The sequence below is a fragment of the Coffea arabica genome, chromosome 5c (genome assembly GCF_036785885.1).
Source record: "Coffea arabica cultivar ET-39 chromosome 5c, Coffea Arabica ET-39 HiFi, whole genome shotgun sequence".
Lineage (NCBI taxonomy): Eukaryota > Viridiplantae > Streptophyta > Magnoliopsida > Gentianales > Rubiaceae > Coffea > Coffea arabica.
The window spans coordinates 42,573,955-42,591,317 of NC_092319.1; the positions used below are offsets into that span (position 1 = coordinate 42,573,955).

General features: G+C 36.1%; 2 protein-coding genes across 2 annotated transcripts; one reads left to right on the forward strand and one right to left on the reverse strand.

Moving 5' to 3' along the window:
* Positions 1 to 741: 741 nt before the first annotated feature.
* LOC113688909 (DNA-directed RNA polymerase II subunit RPB2-like) lies at positions 742 to 7,867 on the reverse strand. The gene is made up of 25 exons (XM_027206736.1): positions 7,592 to 7,867; positions 6,320 to 6,541; positions 5,960 to 6,250; positions 5,664 to 5,861; positions 5,446 to 5,510; positions 5,284 to 5,370; positions 5,079 to 5,199; positions 4,957 to 5,001; positions 4,742 to 4,879; positions 4,588 to 4,660; positions 4,401 to 4,477; positions 4,214 to 4,321; positions 4,009 to 4,125; positions 3,743 to 3,898; positions 3,566 to 3,670; positions 3,321 to 3,446; positions 3,129 to 3,206; positions 2,897 to 2,992; positions 2,693 to 2,808; positions 2,543 to 2,612; positions 2,405 to 2,458; positions 2,167 to 2,310; positions 1,781 to 2,080; positions 957 to 1,379; positions 742 to 861 (listed from the first exon to the last, which is right to left on the reverse strand). The coding sequence occupies exons 1-25, from the start codon at positions 7,865 to 7,867 to the stop codon at positions 742 to 744; spliced, it is 3,606 nt and encodes a 1,201-aa protein (XP_027062537.1).
* A 3,132-nt stretch (positions 7,868 to 10,999) lies between these two features.
* LOC113690271 (uncharacterized) lies at positions 11,000 to 14,685 on the forward strand. Its single transcript, XM_027208109.2, has 3 exons — positions 11,000 to 11,291; positions 12,215 to 12,505; positions 13,295 to 14,685. The coding sequence occupies exons 1-3, from the start codon at positions 11,130 to 11,132 to the stop codon at positions 14,459 to 14,461; spliced, it is 1,620 nt and encodes a 539-aa protein (XP_027063910.1). The 5' UTR covers positions 11,000 to 11,129; the 3' UTR covers positions 14,462 to 14,685.
* The last annotated feature ends 2,678 nt before the right edge of the window (positions 14,686 to 17,363 follow it).

Consider the following 17,363-nt stretch of genomic DNA (forward strand, 5'->3'; position numbering starts at 1 on the left):
TTGTTGCATTCTTATCCAAGTGAAATAGCATCAACCTGCATAAAGGAAGAAATCAAGAAGGAAATGTACTTGAGAAATTTTGTAATACCTGTAGTAAGTAAATGCATGCCTCTTGATAAGAACACAGCGACATGCTCGCTCTTTTTTTCCCCCTTCTTTTTTTCAAATGAAATATTTCTCTTTCAAATGTCAAAGTTTCCTAAGTTCTACCTATTAATGTGCCAAAATAAATTCATGGCACCCTATACCTGTGCATTTTTTGCCGTAAACTGATAAATAAAAACCATAATGAAAACAAAATGAGGATCAGAAGAAAAGGGGGATTGGGAATTAATAACATGAGGCAAAAGACATTATTAGTAGAAAACAAGGTATGTATTATAAAAGATTGTTTCACTGACCTAGTCCCCGAACTGAATCAGATGACACTATCATACATGACTTTCTTTAATTAGTTCAAATTATGTTGGGATTGTCCCCGAAGAGAAGTGATACTAATTTTTTGCAACCCGAAAATGGTAAAACTTTTAGATTATTTACTGCAAAAAGTCTACTTCTAGATTAAGGTGGTGCAACTTCTGGATTGGTTCCTGATCATATTATTGAATATATTGGTGAAAACTACCCGTCTTGTTCTCTGGCAATGAATGTAGTAGATATTCTGAATTCCTTATTCATCAGACACCATGGCTGATATGACAAAACATATGACTTTCCATTGCATCATTGTTACTTTGGACATTAGGCCCCTTTCTTGCTCTGTTCTTTTAGCAAATTCACTTCCTTCGTCAACAATCTCGGGGCAATCGCCATGGCCATGAGCTCTTGAATTAGAAGCTTACAGGCGTAAGGTAAATACACCTGAATGGACGAGGTAATGAAATTAACCAAAAAAAACTTTTCAAGGAAAAATGTCTTGTTTATAGTAAAAGATTCAGAAAGAAAAGCTTTTTTACCTGAACAATATCAGTTTTATTCTTGCAACTTCTGCACTCGAATGAACTCTTCTTGAAACAAGCAAGTGCAATCAAACCACAGTACTCACAGACATGAACCCTGTATGCATCGCTCTGGTCAAATAACCTCTCTTTAAGGAAGTGTGCAGCGCCATGAGCTATCATGCAGTCACGTTCCATCTCCCCAAATCTTAAACCTCCATCACGCGATCTACCCTCAGCCGGCTGCCTAGTGAGAATTTGAACAGGACCTCGACCACGAGAGTGGATTTTATCATCCACCATGTGCTTCAATCTCTGGTAGTAAGTTGGTCCCATGAATATCAGATCACCCATTATGCGACCTGTGTGCCCGTTGTACACTCGCTCAAAGCCCCGCATTTGATATCCACATTTATGAAGAGCTTTGCTGATATTATCCACCTGAAAATGTGGCATATATATAAGATTTACAGTTTAAGAAACTATTGAACTAAAAATACTACTATATCACATGGCAGCATGCTTACATACTTTAGTGCACAATCAATCATATAATCATTGCCTTGTTTAGAAAATCTTGTTACCTCTCTCCAAATTATGACTTCTTACACAAGATGTGAAAACTTAATCATGCTGTACATCTCAATCAATCATTTTTTCCCTATTTTAATGAAACCCAATTGTCTCAAGACATGCTATATATACGTACTTCAGTTATATGTTATCATTATGAGAAAAGAACTCAAGCATGGTGTCACAAAGTCCAAAATTGTCTTGAATGAATTCTGTGATACTTGTTCAATATTATAGAGACCTATCAAATTAAGCTTCTATATAATTACCGTGACATCAGTAAATGGAGTAGCATCCCCTTCCTTTCCCATATGAGCAGCCACTTTGCCCATAATGCATTCAATCAGCTGACCAATGGTCATGCGAGAGGGAATGGCATGTGGGTTCACAATGATATCTGGGCAAATGCCTTCAATTGTCCATGGCATATCTTCTTGTGTATAAGTCATTCCTACTGTACCCTTTTGTCCATGCCTACTACTGAATTTGTCTCCAATTTGAGGTATTCGAACTGATCTCATCCGAATTTTAACAAACCTCAATCCATCAGCATTCGTGGTTAAGAGCACCTATTAGAAATTAACAAAAAAGAACTAAGGAAATATATAACAATGAAACACTCGAGCAAGTAGCAAAGAAAACCAAACAGCTTCACCTGATCCACAATCCCGCTCTCACTATGGCGCAGACTTGTACTATGATCACGTCGGGTATACCTCAAGGCGAGCCCTTGGGCTTCTTCTTGAGAAACAGATGTAGTCTTTCCAATAATTACATCATCACCTGAGACTCTTGTGCCCTGGAATAAGTATGAAGCAGATGAAGATCACAACACATTCACAGTGTTCCAACCTGTAGCGGTATATAGTTCTGTAATGTCAAATCATACTCACAGGAGGTGCAAAGCCATCATCATCTAGTTTATCATAAGATCCATGACGCATCCCCTGAAGAAAGAAGGGAGAATGACTAAGATAAAAGACCGTGTTAATGAACAGGTAAAAATGAGCAGCATTTGGAAAAGTTTCAACCATCGTATTTTCCCTGTTTGGACATCCAAACTCCTCCTTCACAAGTGTTCCCATCTTTTTCTCCTCATCCCTATTGAGAAGAAATGGATAGATTAACGTTATTTAGAGGAATTACAAAAAGATCCAGAGATGAATTCACTATGAAATTACCTATATGAACGGAAGGAAAGAGAGCGAAAAAATCCACGGTCAATCGAGGATTGATTCATAATTACGGAGTCCTCTTGATTGTATCCAGAGTAACAGGAAATGGCAACAATGGCATTCTTCAAAATCAACAGAAAGGAAAGAGTTTAAGTAATTAGAACCAAATCCATTAAAAAAGAAAAGGCATAAGAGCAATAATTCATGTACAATTCCAGCAGGCAGTTGCCTAAAATGCAAATGCTCCATTGCTCGAGTAGTAACCAGAGGCTTCTGAGGGTAATAAAGAACATACCCCAGTGTATCCTGTATATGAGAAAGCAAGACGAAAAAATTGAATAAAAAATACAGTCTACAAACAAAATTGTCAAGTTCATAGATACTTAAACGAAAAAATTATCCAATAGAAGAGGTTAAAAGAAGCCAAAAAGAGTAATGTTACCATTCTTAACTGGTAATTTGTAACATATATGCCCATTGCTTGCTTTCCCATCGCTGATTGGTAAGTATTACGAGGGGACTGCATCATATAATTACTATGAGAGACAACAAAAGTGGAAAAAGTAAAGAAAAAAGAAATGTTACTTTGCATCAACAGAGTTAATGAAGCAACTCAAGGGATGAAAAAAGTAACCTGGTTATGATCTGGAAAGGGAATGATTGAAGCACAAACTCCCAATATGAGTGAAGGATGAATTTCGCAGTGCGTGTAGGTTTCAGAATAAGCCTCATCTGGGTTGAGTCTTGAATTCATAAGATCCTAAGCATGATAGTGGGCAAGTCAAAAAATTGTGGAATTGAACTAATCATGTTGCCAACCAGGAAAAGAAAACTTATAGATGTATAGATTTTAGATGAAGAAACTCGTTGAATATTTACATTTATTGTCATTGAAATCATTGTGGTCTCCTCTTCTTCTGTATCAACATACTCAATGTATCCTTTTGCAATGAGATCATGCCAACCAAATTCCTCGGTGTATTCCTGACAGAAGAATTAGCAAGCCAGATAGCATCTAGGAATTGGGATTTGGGTTAAACCCATCATGCTACTTACTCTTTGCTGCAAGGCTAGGATATCCTTTTTCTTTATGAGTAATCTTTGTTTCTCCACAATGAACAATGGCCGACTACAGCGACCATAGTCTGTATACAGCCGAAGTTCTTTTAAGTGTATGTCACGGATAACTCCAACTTCAGTGTTAACATCAACCTGTAAATGAAAGGATAGTTTCCAGTTAACTTATCTACATCTACTTAAGCAGATCTCACCACATTTGTATACAAGTTGAAGACAACGTAGAAGTAATAAGGATGTCAGACCTGTCTCCTCAATTGTCTTAAAGTCCTTACTAACAGCTCAGGATTGCGGTGAATGCCAACCCAACAACCATTTACAAAAATTTTGGTGGCTTGAGGAATAACCGCGGGAGAAATTTCCTACACATTATGCAATTCTCAATGAGCTTAACTACGAAAGCATGGTAGCAAATGATTTTGGCTCTGCAACTATTGAAGCATTTCCCACCTCAAAATTCTCTGTGCTCCATTCCTCCAAAAACTCTAGAATAGGATTTGCTGCTGATCCTACTGTTATGTATACCATGAGTGCAAGGTTCTTTACTAGTCCACAGGCCTAATACGACAGAAATAAGTTCTTAATTGCTATGATTCCAAAATGTTAGATAAAGCATCTTAAGTGGACAAAAAATTACTTGTCCTTCAGGTGTTTCTGCAGGACACATCATTCCCCAGTGAGAGTTATGCAACTGTCTGGGTTTTGCCAATTTTCCTATACACATCAATATGAAAGTAAAAAATATGTCTTATCACATAAGACGATTACGAAACATACTAAGGACCAAAAAGTTTTGAAGAATAACATGCTATAAAAACTTGTACCCTCTCTTCCAATCGGTGAGTTCAGTCTCCTCAAATGGGATAGAGTTGATGCGTATGTCAAGCGATTTAATACCTATGCCATGATACACATTATTTTCTCAAAGAACAATCAGAAAAATAGAAGTAGGTGCAACATCATGTGTAAAATTTCCACCTGAGAAACTCCTGCTCTTGTACCAGCTGCATTTGCTTGCCCCCAGTTCCCAGTAGCAAGAGAGTACTTGAGTCCACTTGTGATTGTTTTTGCTTTGATTGCAAATTGAAGATTTACATCCTTTCCATTATCAACACACTGGTTCATAGATGCAAAGATATTCATTCACATTACGAGCAATGCTATAGAGTGGAGAAAAGTAGAAGCAACAGAACCTTTTGAATATAGGATCTGACATCCCTTGTTAACTTTCTGAAGAGCTGCACCATTTTCACATAAGTTACAGACCAAAAATTCTTGCAACTTGCCAATAATTTGAAAAGTTTAGGCAGCAGACCATTCGAAATAAGCCTCCAAGTAAAGGACCAGCAAGGTCCAGCCTCTTGTTAGCATAGTGATCCCTATCATCTTCAGGTCTTCGGCCAAGGACACAAAGTAAAAGCCGATGGATGATGTATCTAGTATTATGACAAAGGAACATGTATTGGTACCCAATCATAGGCATATATATTAGTGTGCCCTCCTTGGATATCACAACTTACCCAAAATAATAAGCTTTCTTAGTTTCACAGAACTCCCCAGTACCAACATGTGGAAGCATTTCCCTCTGGAGGATTTCTTTGGCATACCTACAAAGCGAATGGAATAGTTTATCTTAGTTAACAGGAAGTAGTAAATCTATAAAGCAATAACAAGATTCGCACTTAATTCTTTTATCTCGGGTGACTCCCACCGTGGAACCTCTTTTGCCAATGTAGTCAAGTGCAACCTAATACCACAATAAATCGACAGATATATGAATGGCATATTTAAGAGCATAAACAATAAAAGTAAACTGAATAAGTCGCTCTAGCCAGCACAGCTAGATGAGAGCACTTCAATGATAAAATAAACCAAAAACTATGGCAAAATGACAAAGTACTTGTTGATTTTGAATCACAAATGCCTCTTCTAAGGAAGGCCGAAGTAGTTCCATCATTTGCATGTCAGAAAAATCATAACAAATGTGCTCTAGTATGTCTTTGTCAGCAACAAAACCTAATGCTCGAAAGACGATTATTATGGGAATTTCTGTTCTTATGTATGGAAGGGTAGCACGTATATACTGCCCTGACGAACCCTGCATTGCAATTATGCCCCTTTCAATAAAGAATCAAAGCAAAACAAGGTGATCAAACTGTGATAGATTAAAATGATATGTAAAGAAATTATGGTTACCCCTCTGGCACTGGTCCTAGAAAGCATCCTGACAAACATGCTACTAGGTGACTTGTTTTGTGATTCAGCTATAGACCGAACTTCAGCTACATAAGCATATTTATTTGGCTGTCTTTTCTTAAACACATAAACATGGTTAGTGCTCATCTTTTCTTGTGCAATCAGGACCTTTTCACTCCCATTAATTATGAAGTATCCTCCTTGATCAAATGGACACTCTCCAAGCTCATTTAAATCTTTCTCCGGTTTCTGAAACAAGCTACAATAACTTGACCGTAGCATGATTGGAACCTGAGATGTAGATAAACCCATTAAACACACGTTCAATGTATAATCCTCTATTTATCAAGCATTTTATACCTTCCCAATAAAAACTTTGGTAAACTCCTGAGCCTCAGTAACTTCTTCACAGTCATGCCCTTTTCTTATGACTCTTTTCGTAACATCCACATATAGTGGTGATGAGTATGTCAAGTTCCTCAGTCTTGCAGCCTTAGGAAATAAGGTAGCAGTCTCACCATCTGATTCTGTCATCATCGGCTTACTCAGGTATATTTGGCCAAAGCTTATCCTATAAACAGTCTGCCAAAAGCACAAAAGTTTGTGATCAATCATAGGATCAAGGACCATATTGTTTGCATTGTATAACTTTGACATTTGATTTCTATAATCATGATCTAGTGACAATTACTACCCCTTGGAACTCACTGTAGATGCACAGATATGCATGAACAACAGAAAGGGGAGAGATCGAGGCAAGAATTCTAAATAATGAAACTGCTGCGAAAAGCATCTGCTACAGGCAATGCTTATAGCGTTTCTTCTACTAATATTATTGTAAGCTTTGATGTTCCTGTTATAGAAACAAGGAAGGGGAAAATTTTTGTTTCTACGACATCCTATAGTTTGGCTAATCATGTCCTTAAAAGGGAAATGGAAATTAAATTTCAAATCAAAGTTGGGAACCACAAATTATAATACCAACCATTACAACAGCTTTCACACATTATCATCCTTAATTATTTCAAAAAAAATGGTATAGTTCATAGATGTGACCGGAAGAAAAGATTTAGATTTTTCTGTATTCAAAGATCCAATATAACATGAGATTGAACTAGTTACTATGATCATTTTTCCATCAACAAAATACAATTACATATTCCAAGTAAACCTAGTTTTTATATTTGAGTGTAGCTCTAGATAGTCAAAAAAAAACACCAAATATCTACATTTAAGTCTTCTAATCGCTCAAAACAACGTAGATGCCAACATAATAGACGCTAGACACTGACACAATAATTATGCAAGCATGTACTTTTCCCCGGCCAATCCTTCAAAACTTATAGATTTTTCTTCTTTTTTTTTTTGTATTTTTAGTTTGAAACTCTACCAAACAAAATTCCAATGGAGAAATCATGTCCTCCAACTGTCTCATGTTGCCTATAACAAATGTCAACCCATTACACCATTATTAATGTTCCAACCTAAGCCATCTCAGTATTACTTTTCAATGATAAATGCTTGCTTGCTCCCACAATGAAATCATACAAAACGTCAACCAAAAAAAACTAAACACTTAAATGAGAGTGATATTACAAATTGTAGAAAAAGAAAGAAAGGGAAAAAATGCACCTCAACAAAATCAGATTGTCTGCCGGGGTTATGCTGACTCTCAGGTCGGATTTCGATATCAGCAGATTCATCAACAATTTCTTGCATGGTGTTTTGTATGAACTCGTCGAATGAATCCAGCTGTTGTCTAACCAAACCCTTGTCTTCAAAATATGCACTGATCACTGCCCATGCATCTTCTTGAGTAATCTCATCTGAGTCATCAATATCATATTCTTCTTTTCCATCATTACTATTCACATTTTGATCAATAAATTCATCGTTTCCGCCAAACATCTTTTCTTTCAACAAGAAAAATTAGTCAACGTGCAGATGTTTTTATGAGTGTTTTCTTTTTCTTTTGTGTTTTTTAGATTGTGTTTTCCATTGGTGAAATAATCTTATTAGTGTCATCCTCAATGATTTCTGTTCAAAGTTATTACGGATTTGATTGTTCCCAAGGAATAGGGTTCAGTTTTGAATCCGAGATATGGAATGAGTTACAGTTAGCAAAAGAGAGAGCATGCCTTTAGATCCGGGAAACACTGTTTATGGAAAAAGAAAAAGTTCAGGAATTGCTAGATTTATTAAAGGCCTATTTTTTGTTTTTTTCAACTTTTCCCTTCTTATTCTTTATTTTTTTATTTTCTGAGAAGGAGTTTTGATTTAAATGAATATCAAATATGAATGAAGTTATTTGATGCTCTAAAAAATTTTTGTCAAATTTGATTTGCCAACCAACTAAAGTTAACTTTTGTGAAAGTTGACTTGGAACCAACTCTTTTATTTGATCTTGAAAATTATGTTTGAATTAAAGAACAATCTCAATTTGGACTAATTCAATAAAAGCTGACATGATTTCGACTCAAAAAAACAATTTAAAGTTTAGAAGTAATATTAAGTTTGTTAACAGGAAAAAAAAAAGAAAAAGAAAAAGAGAGGGATAATAATAAGGAAAAAAAATCGGTCGAAATAGAAAGGAAAGAAGGATTAATGGCCAAAAGAGCGGTAAAGCATTTTTCTAATAGAACAAACAAATATCATCAACAAGGTTGCTGAAAATTCTGTAGCACGATTTGCTTCACAACAAAATCTAGCCTTTTTTGAGACATAGCATTAATATGAAATAATAAATCATACAAAAAGTTTAAGCGACACAAAAGCAATTACTGATAAAGTCTCAAAACGGTAATTGACATAGTATTAGTGGTACATAAGATAAGAGTCAATTGCACGATTAAAAATGGCGCAATGATAACAGAAATTGACGTTTTAGAATTTAGCTTAAGCATTAAATAGTAAGCGATTAATGCGAATTTAAATAAACAATTAATGCAAATTTAAAGGTTAAGGAATACAGAGATATATAATGGCCCAAGCATTAATGCATTATGAACAAAATTTGTAATTGTGTTCAGTTTTGTGAAAGTGGCCTTCTTCATTAGCAACTGGAGAAATTCAGTTAATTATCCAACAATTAAAATTATGACAAATTCTTAAGTATCAAAGAAACAGTCTTCGGCATGCCCAAAACTAATGCAATTTGTGGAATGAGTGATCAAAGGAGTAAATCTGATGTTCTCTAACAGAGATATTGCTTACATGGTCAATTCAATTGATTTTAAGCCATGCCAAATTAGGCATTAAATACAAAACTCTAAAATTGTAAATTGTGGAAGTAATTTCATTTCAAAGAAACATAAGAAACCATAAATTGCTATAATTGTATCTCCCCCAATTAAACGACAACCAAAACCAATATCAAAATTCAATTTTGTGCTCTATAAGGCCATAACCTAACCAAAAGTTTTCAAATTTTCACCTCAATTATAACTGCAAGCAAATCAACTTACTCGCATATAATTAGGTCAAAAATTTCTTCAACTCTTGCCAAAATTGTTAAAAGAGTATCCTATGCTCCGAAAGTTATCAGGCTTAATCGAGTTTTAAATATATACATATCTTTTATTGTTTGTAATAATTTATTCATGAAAAACCTTTTTTTAAAAAAAATTCTAAATGTCATTACTTTGTATTAGTCGAGCTCAATTAAAGTGAAATTTAAGCTCGATAGTGCTCAAACTAAGATCACCCACTCTTTCACTAACCATTTCCACTAGAACAACCAGAGAGATTAAATAAAGGAAGAAGAGAAGAAAAGAAAGGGAAAAATAAAATTGTAACCAAAAGGCCATTGCTACATCTGTTTTTGAAACCTAAAAGCTACTCTACAAGATTTAGTTCCAAACAAATTGACACTTATTAATTTTATAAAAGGTTCATAGTTTAGTGGCACGATTATTTTTTTTAATCAAAGTTATCACTTAATTAATAGGATTGTCAATGGGGTTGGACCAGCCCGAGCTCGACTCGTTCGACCCGACAAAAAGCCCGATGAACCAGACATTTTAGTGAGCCGGTCTGAACTTGAGCCTAAAAAATAAGCCCGAATTAAATATGAGCCGAGTTTGGACCCTATTAAGCTCAAACTCGATATAGGCCCGGCCTTTTAATTATATATATATATATAATATTTATATTTTGATGTATGTATAATTATATATCCAAATATATTATTATTAAATATTAAATATATATATATATATTACAAAATATAAAAATACATCTAAATACTCTTCCATGAGATTTTTTGAGAGCCAATATTAGTTATGCATAACTGAATCTGTAACTTTTCTTATTGGTTGAATAAATTTTTGTGTTGGCTTAATATTGGTTGATTTCTTTTTTATCTACAAACACAAATCATCAAGCATATTTGGATTCAAATCACAAGATTATAAAAAAAAAAGTTTAACTTTTAAAGATGCATTGGTTTATGATCGCATGTTTTATTACTATTTTTCATGTATTTTGAACAAATTAAATATAAATATTGTTGAAAAAGTTTTGGTTTATATACTTTTTAAGAACTATTATTTGTTCATGTTTAGTTTTAATATTATAATCTTGTAAATGTTAAATTAGTTATACAACTTAATAGTTATAGCAATTATATTAAGAAAATTAAGGAGTAATAAGTGAATTTGAGCTAAACCCGATTAAGATTCACAACTCGAATATTATGTAAGTTGAATATGAGTTTCACATTTATGAATCCGAAACTTATAACCCGAAATTCAAAAATATTTCAAATTAAATGAGTTGAATTTGAACTTATGAAAACCTAACTCATTGGTCCGATTGACGTGCCTATTATTTAACCCCTAAAAATTCACTCCTCCCCTCACCCTCAGTCAGCAAATTATCAAGTACAATCATCAAAGGTCGGTGGCTTCCCATTCTTTTCCTTATCCTTTCACCCACGATTCTCACTTTAAAAACGTTTTCACGCACTAAACGCCTCCATCCACACGCACATTCACACACACAAAGAAAAGTAGAAAGACCAAACGGTCCCAAACTTTTAATATTTTTCTTCGACTACTCTGCTACTTTGCGAACAAGCTAAGCAACCCCCATCCAAAGCTTATCTATTTATATCGAAAAATACCCGACAACTGGAGAAATCGATTTAATTTGTGATTGCTGAAATTTGACTATGGCATCTGGATCGGCGGGTCGGCCTAGCAACTCGGGCTCCAAGCCGTTCAATTTTGTGTCGGATGATATCTTGTGCGGCCCGTATGAAGATTATGGCAATCAGGATGGTTCGAATGGGACTAGCCACTCCGACCCGGCTATCGGAGCTACTTCGGCTAAGGTTGATTCTGATTTTGTTTTGGGTTTGGATTTAGTTTTGGTTTTAGGGTTTTGGACTGGGTGTTAAGTCTTTGTGTGAGTTTTGGGGTTTTTTGGTATTTTATGAGGGATTCTGTTGTTAGGGTTTGGGGATTTTTGTGTTTTGATTGATAATCGATGGTTTAATTGGCGGAAAATGGAATTTTTTTCTTCTTTGTTTTGGAATCAAGACCTAGACTTTTTGGTTTATCAGTTCGATGGTCGTTTTGATTGAGCATTTCACGGATAAATGGATGAGAATTGATAATTTGACGTCTGAAACCCGGCTGCTATGAAATTCATAGCTTTCTAGTTATTTGCTTAAAGAGATGAGTGTAAACTATGTCAACAAAATATTCGTTTTGCTAAATGGTAGAACTTTGGTCCATTGGACAAGCTCTAGTAAAGTTTCTATTAAGTTCATCAACTTAGAATTTAGCAATCCCTCTTTGGTCCTGCTGCAATTCTCGGTTAAATGGTTGGAATTGCTGGAAATCTAAGATAGCGTGCATTTGATGTTACTAAAAGTATTGACTGATGGAGCTAATACTTAAAATAAATTAGAAGTGTTTGTTCAGTATTTTTGCTCTTGGTTGTTGCAGAATATGGAGTCGCACAATATTCATAATTTGGTTTTTATTCGTTTATTTGTGTTATGAGATGCAAAAAAAAAGTCCTCTCATGTTTTAACACTGTAGTCTTTGTTTTGAGGATCGTAGTCTTTAGTGTTAGCTCTTAATTGGTCCTGCTTTTTGTTGCCATTTTATTTTTCCCTCCAAGTTTTCGTTTTTTACCTGACCAGTGACCTCAGGTGAATTCAGTGGGTACCATCACATTTTTCATTGATGTAATTTCTCACTGAAATCTAGCAGTTTAATAATAGGAATTTTGCTTTTTGTTGAGCAGGAGTTCCACAAAAATAGAATGGCAAGATCATCAGTTTTTCCTGCTGCATCTTACAATCCACCAGAAGAATCTTCGTTTAATCAAGATGTGATTGCGACTGTCGAGAGGACCATGAAGAAATATGCAGACAATCTCATGCGTTTTCTTGAGGGTATTAGTTCACGTCTGTCCCAGCTGGAGTTGTATTGCTATAACTTGGATAAAAGCATTGCAGAGATGCGTTCTGAATTAGGTGGTGATCACACAGAAGCAGAGACAAAGCTCAAATCACTTGAGAAACATCTCCAAGAGGTGTGTTTTCTAGTTTTATTGCATATACTTGGCGTTCATGAGTGCAGTAAACAGTGCTGTGCTTAAGTTGGTTATATGCAGAATTTGTTGAGATTGCAGGAGGGAAGAAATATTTTGACTGGGTTATATATTATCTATCATAGTTTGTTTTTAGCAGAAGGGGAGACAGACAGGAGAAAGAGAAATATTTAAGAATTAGATAACGCAAATATTTGTTGGTCTCTGCTAACTTTTTTGCTACAATTTGAAGCTTAAGCTCAAGGACATTGAGAGATTTATTTTTACCTCCGCTGTCTATGCACTGTTGAGTGGACAAAAAGTGAATTCAAACGAAGAGGAAATGTGGTACTAATCCCCCGCTCAAGCCCTCCAACTTGCCCTAAAAAATAAAATAAAAGGAATATGTTGGCTTTTCTTAGGAAATGCATCAATATATGCAACATGAAAAGCAGCTTTACCACAGACATCCATGTAATAGGGATAATTGATTTCCAGCCCTCTTAATGCCTGAAACTACTGACCGAGTACTTGTGGTGCTGTTATGTACCTAAACTCTTTTAGTGATTCTTAAGCACTTGTTCTAGCCTAATATATCTGCTTTCTATTTCCTCAGGACAAGGTTAAGTTATTTCCTGCAATTGTAGAATACCAAATAACTGATCTTTGATTTAGATTTTTATTCTGCTACTTTCTTTGGATTCCTGCTTCTGGCCTGATTTCCTGGTTGTTTTAGCATCCCAAATGAAACAATGGCTTGATTTGACCCATCCTTCTGTATTCTTGGGGCAGGTACATAGGTCAGTTCAAATCCTAAGAGATAAACAGGAGCTTGCTGAAGCTCAGAAGGAACTAGCCAAGCTTCACCTTGCTCAGAAAGAATCTTCGTCGGCAAGCAATTTGCCACAGAAGGAGGAGAGAGTTAGTGCGCCAGCTTCTGATGCTAAAAAGAGTGAGAATTCATCAGATTCGCATGGCCAGCAATTAGCACTTGCACTTCCCCATCAGGTCCCACAGCCACAGCAGCAGCAGCCGCCTCCAGTGGCACCCCCACCTCCAATGCCATCTCAAAGTGTGCCACAGGCACAGGCTTATTATTTACCACCACATCAGCTGCCAAATGTCCCTGCTGCGGCCTCCCAACCATCTCAGGGTCAATATCTCCCACCTGATTCACATTATAGAGCTCCCCAATTGCAAGATGTTTCTAGGGTGGCACCACAGCCAGCCCAGTCTCAAGTAAATCAGGCACCACAGGTACAGACTATACCTTCATACCAGCCCCAGTGGCCCCAGCAGTTACCTCAGCAGGTTCAGCCACTGCCACAGCAATCTGTGCAGCCTCAGATTAGACCTTCATCTCCTCCTGTTTACTCCTCTTATTTACCTAATCAAGCAAATCCTCCTCCTCCAGAGGCATTGCCTAACAGCATGCCAATGCAAGTACCGTTTTCTGGAATTTCACAACCAGGTCCTGTCCGTGCAGAAACAGTTCCTTATGGGTATGGTGGGGCTGCAAGGCCGGTTCAACCACAACCTCAGCCCCAGCATCTCAAGGCTACTTATGCCTCTCCAGCTGATGGGTATGCAGCTAGCGGGCCACATCCAACACTTTCACCTGGTAACACGTATGTAATGTATGATGAAGCAGGAAGACCACATCATCCAGCTCAACAGCCTCACTTTCCACAGAGTCCTTATCCTCCTACTACAATGCCTCCCCAGAACTTACAGCCTAACACAGGCTCAAATCTAGTTGTTCGTCCCCCACAGTTTGTTCGCAACCATCCTTACGGTGATTTGATTGAGAAAGTGGTGAGCATGGGTTACAGGGGGGATCATGTTGTGAGTGCCATACAAAGGCTAGAGGAGAGCGGCCAGCCTGTTGATTTTAATGCCGTGCTGGACAGATTGAATGGACACTCTGCTGGGGGTCCTCAGAGGGGATGGTCTGGGTAAGCACGTAACCCAACCCCTCCAGTTGCAGCTATGCTGACAACTGAGTAGCTTCCATCTTGCTTTTAATAAAGGATCATGTCATTCCGACAATGCTACAAGTATGTATAGGGATCGAAGAGGTGCGTTGTATTTGTTTGTCATCTCTTTACTGACCTTTTTTTTTAAAGTGGTGGTAATGTATCACGCTTGCAGTATTATTGCAATGGGAAACACTCGTTTGGAAACTCCTTGTTTTAGATCCCTTTTTAATGTTTTTTTTTTTGGGTGCCTGCGTTCGTTCCTTCTCTTTATCCTGGGTATACGGAAACTGAAGGCCCAAAACAAGTTGTTACAGTAATGGATTCGAGGGAATGTTCCCAAATAAATTACATTATTAATAATTCTTCTCCGTCTCAATATGATTACTCCAATGTTGAATCTTGTGGCGCTGGAATCATAATTATGCTTACTGTTTCTCATGATGATCTTGTTCGGCATCCCTCTTTGTGTCGATTTCTCCTCCTGCTATGCTATCTCGAAGGCTTCTTTAGCGTTTCTTTCTTCTGTTCCAGAATGGGCCTCATGAGCAATTGAATGTGCAACTTCGCTGTCAATTCTCCGTACCAATTTTTCTTTAGCTTCTACGGTCAAGTCATAACTTGCAAGTAAAGCTCGGATGTTTCTAATCAACGGTAAAACGATCGTTTGTCTTTTAAAATGGCGAATCCCTCAAAGTCTACGAAGTTAGGAAGCTGAATAGGACGTGGACTTTCTACTGCATCAGTTGTACAGGTCTTTGTCTATACGCGGAGTTAAAGTCAAAAACGCTTGCAACTTGATATACCACTCATCAACCAACCAAACAGGGCATTGTAGATACTACTCCTAGGTGTTTTTCACACCCCCATCATCCTGATATACCGATTATCAACTAAAGAAACTTGTATCAAGCTTTTTCTTAATCTTAATTAGCAAGTTAATTGAGGATGCATTTGATTACCACTTGCCTCATCTTTTATTGAACAAGTCCATCGGATAAACCTTCCCTTTTAAATAAAACTGAAAATCCCGGTGTAAATGGAAGAATGAAACGCGCATTTGATCAAAGCATATGTGTAACGTAAGAGGAATGAATGATTTGGTCTGATCTGAAATTGTCGGATCACACGGTTTGCATGACTTCTTCGTGTCTGCCCCCTTTGACTTAACAATTTTTTCAGTCATTATACGTATGTGACGAAACTCTATTATGTTATCTGCAAATGTTACAATTTGAGCTTTTACAAACCTTTTTTTTTGTTGTTGAGATTTTACAAAGTATCTTCTCTTTATATGCAAAATCAACTAATATGATATGATATGTGCCCATCTCATCTGTCCCATTCCTATCCTGGCTGGTAAAACGGCTAAATGATGATGCCTGTAGCATGTTGTTGGCCCAGGCATCAATTCTGGAGTCTCCCCACTAGTACGTCCTTTTCAACAATTTCTTGGATTTCATGAAAATTAACAAATGAAATTTCATAGTCATTATCCTTTGATTTTGCATCAAATTTGAAATTAACGCATTTGACAAATTGTTACTAAAATAACTGTAACGAGTAAATGTCCAAAAATGCACATGTGAGGAGGATCTTTTCAAGTTTTTCTGTGCGGGAATCTTTAATATTCTATTTGGGGAAGTTTTAGGGATCCTAATAAGTTAAGGAAGATTTTGGACCTGTTTGGCAAATAAATTTTTGGCCAAATTTCTTTTCTACAAGTTTTTTTAACAGCTTTTAGTTATAGTAACCTCAAAAAATTCTTCAAAAATTTTAAACTATACATTTTAAAATATTCAATAACTTATACACTTCAAAAAAATTTTCTACAACTTTTACAGTAAGCTGCAACAAAATTTTAAATAAATATTCAAAAAACTTATTTATCAAACGGGGCCTTTGTTGTAAATATGAAAAATCTTACAGGTCTATTCCTCTTCATGTATGTGTGCGTAACAACCAATGGCTCAACTTGGCTCTGCAGCCAACAGATCCCCTCTAATTTTTTTTTTATTATTATTATTTTTTTTTTGCCTCGACAGATCCCCTCTAATTAACTCATATTGTTCCTTTTGAAGTGAAGCCTTCCAAAATCTGTCCTGAAAAGATAACGATTGAGTCGAAAATTTACGCTTTACCATGTTGAATGACTAGTCAGTCACAGCCCTAGGTAGGCAACCTCCCGAAAGAAAATGTACTGACTTTGGCAACCTAACTAGTTGTGGGGGATTTAGGACTCTTCAGGCTGTTACTTTGATTGACTAATCAGTCTTAGCCATCTAGGTTGGCAACCTCCCAAGTACAATGCACTTGCTAATGCCAGCCACCTAACTAGACTATTGAGGCATTTGGAATTCTTCATGGCAATTTAATTGAACCCTGTCCAAGTATAATTAACTTTCTCTTGATGTTTGATGGAATTTATAGAGTTATCCTACAATTTGGATAAAGGTCAACGTCGAGCAGACTTTAGAAGTTTGGTTCCCATTTGAATTGCTCAATTGCTATTTTTTGAAGTTTTTTTTTTAAAAAATATATATTATAGCGATTTAATGTATATGAAATTTGAAGTGCTGAATCGTTATTTTTTTAAGTTTTTGTAGAAAAAATATTTTGTAAAGATTTAATGTGTATAAAATAAAAAAATAATTAAAAAATACACACATGGAAAATCTAAAAACTCTTAGATAGAAAATTGCAATCCAAACACCAAATCTATCTAGGAAAACTCATGATATGAGACTAACAACTTTGTTGGAAGTCTCGTGTCTCGAGACTAGCAACCTTGTTGGGAAGACATTTATCAATTAAAATTACTATTTCAAATGCGCTCCTTTTGTCTCGTTAATGAGGAGTATAATCAATTTTTTTTCTAAAATATC

Excerpts from the sequence above, each read along its gene's own strand:
- LOC113690271 (XM_027208109.2), top strand. The coding sequence starts at position 11,130 with ATGGCATCTGGATCGGCGGGTCGGCCTAGCAACTCGGGCTCCAAGCCG. Across the intron at positions 11,292-12,214 it reads TCGGAGCTACTTCGGCTAAG|GAGTTCCACAAAAATAGAAT; the intron begins GTTGATTCTGAT and ends TTTGTTGAGCAG. Across the intron at positions 12,506-13,294 it reads TTGAGAAACATCTCCAAGAG|GTACATAGGTCAGTTCAAAT; the intron begins GTGTGTTTTCTA and ends TTCTTGGGGCAG.
- LOC113688909 (XM_027206736.1), bottom strand. The coding sequence starts at position 7,867 with ATGTTTGGCGGAAACGATGAATTTATTGATCAAAATGTGAATAGTAAT. Across the intron at positions 3,899-4,008 it reads TAAGACAATTGAGGAGACAG|GTTGATGTTAACACTGAAGT; the intron begins GTCTGACATCCT and ends TTTCATTTACAG. Across the intron at positions 1,380-1,780 it reads CTCCATTTACTGATGTCACG|GTGGATAATATCAGCAAAGC; the intron begins GTAATTATATAG and ends CCACATTTTCAG.